A 6,583-nucleotide genomic window follows, 5' to 3' on the forward strand; every position below is an offset into this window, starting at 1 on the left:
AAGAAAACAAGAAAGACAGAAAAAAGAAACAAGAAAAAAAAGAAAAAAAAAGAATATACAACAATAATTGATATAAAGCATCCGAGCAGCCGAGTTATCTTGATGCCAACTGTAACTCTAACGTTTGTGTTGTAGGAAAGGTGCCGAAAAAAAGAAGAAGAAAAAAAAAGAAAAAAAGCGATAAAAAAGCAAAATCTTGACATTTCGAACATTACGCCATTTCCTGTACATAAAAGCAACAGCAACAAAACACCGGAAAGCCAAAAGCCATTCGAACCGAGATACTCTACAGCTGTTAGTCTCCGATAAGCGAGTCTTGCGAACCGACATCTGTTTCGATTCCAGCCGAGAATGAACCCTGAAGTCGGGCTTCGAAGCACAGACTCCGGGTTTCGGCTTCGGAGACCACGTGTCAGAGGACGGTAGGGTCACCCATTTTGATTCGCTAGGCTTTAGTTTTTAGTATTGTTGTTATTATCATTTTATTGGCATCGTCAGTACTGTTATTGTTGTTATGGTTGCTGTTGTTGTTATTTTTATCGTTATTGCTATTACTATCATTATCATTTTTATTTTTGTTATTATTATCAATATCATTATCAATATTGTCTTTATCATTATCTATATTATCATTATCATTTTTATTTTTGTTATTATTATCAATATCATTATCAATATTGTCTTTATAATTATGTGTGTATGCATATATATGTATATATATGTATATATATATATATATATATATATATATATATATATATATATATTTAACAATTGATGTTATTACTACCATTGTCATAGATTATTGATGTAATAATTGTAATTATTATCAAATATCCTTTTTGTGTTATCATTATCAGTTTCATCTTTATCAATCTTTATCATTTGCATCGTTAGTGACAGCAATAATGATACTGACATTGGTAACAATATTGGTGATAATAATTTTAATGTTTTTGATGATAATGATGATGGTGTAATAATAGTAATGACAATGCAATTATTGCAATGATGATGCTAATGATAGTAACAATGCTATTAAAGCAGTAGGAATGATGATAATGATAAAAAAATAAGTAATTCATCAACTTTATTGTCGTTAGTGCTGTTGTTTCTTTGCAATTGCTTTTATCAACATCATCATCATCATTATTCATTATTACTTTCAAAATCTTGTTCTCTTTCTTTTCATCTTCCGTCATCATCATGTCACTATTATCATCATTATCATTTTATTTCTTGTTCAAGTAATTAATGATGTTGTTTTATCGCTTTTATCATTGTCATTGTTATTATTATCGTTACTGTTATCATTATTACTATCATTGTCTTTATTGTTGTTATTATCATTATCATGATTTTCATAATTGTCGTTATCATCGTTTTGTTAATATTCACTATTATTATCATTACTATTATTCGTATCATTATTATGATTGTCTTTCCATTATTATCATTATTATTATTATTGTCATTATCGTCATTACTATCATCATCATCATCATTACTATCATCATCATTATTATTATCATCATTATTACTCTTATTATTATCATGATTATTATTATTATTGGTATTATTATTAATATATTTATTATTATTGTTATTATTATATTAATTATTATTATTGATATTATTACTATTATTATTATTATCATTATTATTATTATTATCATTATTATTATCATTATCATTATAATCATCATTATCATAATTATCATTATCATTTTATAATTATTGATACTATCATCACTATTACTATTATCATGATAATGAATATCATCATTATTATTGTTATCATCTTTATCATTGTTATCATTATCACTGTGTTGTAATCATTATCATTATCATCATCATTGTTATCATCACTCTTATTATCATTATCATCATTATTGTCATTATCAAGATTATAAACATCATTACTATAGTTATTGTTATCATGACATTATCGTTATTAATATTATTTTTATCGTTATCATTATTTCTTTATTAGTAGTAATATTATCATCATCATTATCTTTATTATTGTTAATGTTATTATTGTCATTGTTACCCTCATTACCATTAATGTTGTTATCAGGATTGTAGTCATCATCTTTATAATTATTGTTATCATAATTATTCTCATGATTATTAGTATCATCATTATTGTTACTGTTGTTATCATCACTGTCATCCCTTTTATCATCATCTTCATCATCATTATTATCATTATTGCTATCATTATCGTTATCATGATGATTATTTTTATCTTTATTTTCATTATCATTATCATTGTCTTTATTATCATTGTTGTTATCATTATTATTAGCATTATTATTGTTATTATCGCTATCATTAGTGTTATTATTATTATAATTATTAATATTGTTGTTGTTATGAGCATTGTTAATATGATCACTCTTACTAAAATTTTATGTCATTATCATTATTGTTGTTATTATTATTATTATTATTATTATCATCATCATTATGATAATTGCTATTATGATCATCATTAGTAGTAGTATTGGTAGTGTTATCACTATAATCAGTATAATGATGAAAATGATGTTTGTATCATTATCATCATATTTCTTTTTCCTCTTATAATTGTTATTATTATAATTTCGACAATTATCATAATTTGATTTTTGTTATAAACTATTATTGTAATCATCATTAACATAATCATTATCATTGTTATCATTATCATTATTATTATTAACATTATTATCATTATCATCATCATTATTGTCAGTACTATTATCACTATCATTATAATCATCCTTATCAACAGTTTTATTACTATTTTTATTATTGTTATCATCTAAATTATTATTACTTTTATCACCACTACTATTATTATAGTTTCCATCATTATCATTATGACAATTAATAGCATTGCCGTTGGCATTGTTGTTATCATCATTATTGTTATTAGGACTATCATCACTATTATTGTTGTTATAATTTTTCTACATCATAATCATAATCATCATTCTTAGTGCTATCATTCCTATGTCATAATCTATATCATCATAATCTTAGCTGTTATTATGGTCATCCCTTTCATTATTATTTTTTTGGTGTAATCATCATAATCATTATTATCGTTTTTATTATCATAATCATTATTATCGTTATTATTATCATCATCATCATTATTATTATTATTATCATTATAATTATTATTATTTTCATCATTATCAATTCCATTATCCTTATCCTTATCATTATTATTATTCTTATCATCCTGGGACCAGAAGCAGATGTAGAGACAATCTGTAGAAGTCAGACTGGGTCAAAATTTAGAGACAGGTCAGGCAAGGTTACATCCTTTCGAGTGACTTATTCTCCCTATGTGGAAAAGGAGGCATGGAAGAGATTGAGGATATGGGTGGAATAAAAAAATAGGGGGCAAGAATGCAAATAATGTTAGATATGTAGATGATACTGTATTAATGGCTGAAATAGAAGCAAACTTGTTAGAGCTGTTTGTTAGGGTTGTAGCAGAGGAGAATTGAAAATGAACTTAAATATAACAAAAATTATAGGTATAACTAAAAGAAAAGTGATAAAAGGAAAGAGGATAAAACAGGGGGATAGTGTCCGAAGAAGTAGATTTTGAAAAAAAGAGTTAATTAAAGAGAAGAACCGGCATTACAAAGAAAGAGTATTTAGAGGGAAAACATCCAACAAATACAAATATACGTTTGGGGATAAGAAGGTGAATATTAAAATGCTTTTGTGTGTTATTTACAGTGACGTATGAAAATGGACAAAAAAATGTGAGAAAGAAGTGGGAAGTTGCAGAAATGTGTGAATGCAACCCTAATAATAGCGAAATGATCGTAAGAGGACGTGCCTACTAGTGAAAAATAAAGGTGAAAAGCAAAAAGGAGGCATATAATGAAATATATGCAATGCCCGCTAGAGCAAGGGGGCGGCAGAAAAAAAAAAAAAATAGTGGGGCGTCGTTATCACGAGTGTGGTTATTAATTCTATCATCATTATTCTTATTAGAATTGTAATTGTTTGTATTGATATTGTTGTTGTTGTTATTATTATTATTATTTTTATTATCATGATTATTGTTATTATTATTATTATTATTATCATTATTATTATTATTATTATCATCATTATTATTGTTATCATCATCATCATCATCATTATTATTATTATCATCATTACTATTATTATCGTTATTATTATTATTATTATCATTATCATTATCGTTATTACCATTATCATCAATATTATTTTCATTATCATGGTTATTGTTATAATTATCATCATTCTCATTATTATTACTATTGATTATTATCATCATTATCACTATCATTTTTACTGTTGGTATCATCCTTATTAGTTTTATTATTATTACCGTTATTATCATTACTATTATCAACTTTATCATCATAACTTTTGGCATAATCATTATCATTACTACCACCATCATCATCATTATCATTGTTATTATTATCATTATCAACATCATTATTGTTATTGCGTTATCAACATTATTATGAGCAACTTTACTGCTATCATTATCATTATTATTATTGCTGATATGATTGTCATTTTTTATTATTAGTATCGGTATTATTATTATCATTGTTATCATTATCATTATTATCTTCATGATCATCATCATAATGACAATGATCATTACCATCATAATTACTATCATTACCACGATTGCTATTACCATCATCATAATCGTTATTATAATCATCATCATCATTACTATTACCATTCTCATCCTATCTATCAACGAAAAAGAAAAACATCATTATCGCCAAAATCATCAACGTCATTACTGTGTTGATGATGATTCCCCTCATGATGAGACGACCCCTCCGCAGTTCCGAAGGGCGACGTGAGACGACCAGGACCTCCTCGAGATGCCTTCTGCTGACCCTCACTCTCCTGCTGCTACCGTCTGTCCTGCTGATCTGCGGACTTGAGGACTACTCGCCGACAGATGCTCCTCCTCCTCCTCCTCCTTTCAGATCCAGGAACCCGAGAGACCTGGAAGAGGCGAGGGAGAGAGCCGAGAGGGACCAGACGAGAAAGGGGGAAGAATCGGAAGGTCTTGAGGACTACTCGCCGACAGAGGCTCCTCCTCCTCCTCCTCCTTTCAGGTCCAGGAAGCCGAGGGACCTGGAAGAGGCGAGGGAGAGAGCCGAGAGGGACCAGACGAGGAAGGAGGAAGAATCGGAAGGTCTTGAGGGCTACTCGCCGACAGACCCTCCTCCTCCTCCTCCTCCTTTCAGGTCCAGGAAGCCGAGGGACCTGGAAGAGGCGAGGGAGAGAGCCGAGAGGGACCAGAAGAGGAAGGAGGAAGAATCGGAAGGTCTTGAGGACTACTCGCCGACAGAGGCTCCTCCTCCTCCTCCTTTCAGGTCCAGGAAGCCGAGAGACCTGGAAGAGGCGAGGGAGAGAGCCGAGAGGGACCAGACGAGGAAGGCGGAAGAATCGGAAGGTCTTGAGGGCTACTCGCCGACAGACCCTCCTCCTCCTCCTCCTCCTTTCAGTTCCAAGAAGCCGAGAGACCTGGAAGAGGCGAGGGAGAGAGCCGAGAGGGACCAGACGAGGAAGGCGGAAGAATCGGAAGGTCTTGAGGGCTACTCGCCGACAGACCCTCCTCCTCCTTCTCCTCCTTTCAGGTCCAAGAAGCCGAGGGACATGGAGGAGGCGAGGGAGAGAGCCGAGAGGGACCAGACGAGGAAGGCGGAAGAATCGGAAGGTCTTGAGGGCTACTCGCCTACAGACCCTCCTCCTCCTCCTCCTTTCAGGTCCGGGAAGCCGAGGGACCTGGAAGAGGCGAGGGAGAGAGCCGAGAGGGACCAGACGAGGAAGGAGGAAGAATCAGAAGGTCTTGAGGGCTACTCGCCGACAGACCCTCCTCCTCCTTCTCCTCCTTTCAGGTCCAGGAAGCCGAGAGACCTGGAAGAGGCGAGGGAGAGAGCCGAGAGGGACCAGACGAGGAAGGGGGAAGAATCGAAAGGTCTTGAGGCTCCAGGAGACAGCATGGCGAAAGCAACAGACGTGAGGAGTGACGACCTGCCTGATTCCTCTGATTTCAATTGTGGATTTTTTCATGGGTGTGGTGAAGAGTATTCGGGTGGTTATGGTGACGGTAATGATTACTTTTCATATGATGATTATGGTGACAATATGTCTTACTTTAACAATGATGAATATTCCAATGAGTATAGTGACAACATATCTTACTTCTACAACGATGAATATTCCAATGAGTATAGTGACAACATATCTTACTTCTTCAATGATGAATATTCAGATGACTATAGTGACAACATATCTTACTTCTACAATGATGAATATTCAGATGACTATAATGACAACATATCTTACTTCTTCAATGATGAATATTCAGATGACTATAATGACAACATATCTTACTTCTTCAATGATGAATATTCAGATGACTATAGTGACAACATATCTTACTTCTACAACGATGAATATCCCAATGAGTATAGTGACAATATGTCTTACTTCTACAATGATGAATATTCAGATGACTATAATGACAACATATCTTACTTTTACAATGTTGACTATTCCGATG

General features: G+C 32.3%; 1 protein-coding gene across 1 annotated transcript in view; it reads left to right on the plus strand.

Moving 5' to 3' along the window:
• Positions 1–286: 286 nt before the first annotated feature.
• The window catches only part of LOC122248218 (uncharacterized), an 8,102-nt gene continuing 1,805 nt past the window's right edge, over positions 287–6,583 (plus strand). Inside the window, exons 1-2 of the mRNA XM_043008086.2 lie at positions 287–422; positions 4,851–6,583. The exon at positions 4,851–6,583 is cut by the window's right edge and continues 1,805 nt beyond it. Coding sequence (XP_042864020.2) covers positions 352–422; positions 4,851–6,583 — 1,804 coding nt within the window. The 5' untranslated portion in view covers positions 287–351. The remainder of the gene's footprint in view (positions 423–4,850) is intronic.

Source organism: Penaeus japonicus, unplaced genomic scaffold, assembly GCF_977035675.1.
Source record: "Penaeus japonicus unplaced genomic scaffold, GWHDUDI00000001_assembly GWHDUDI00000009, whole genome shotgun sequence".
NCBI lineage: Eukaryota > Metazoa > Arthropoda > Malacostraca > Decapoda > Penaeidae > Penaeus > Penaeus japonicus.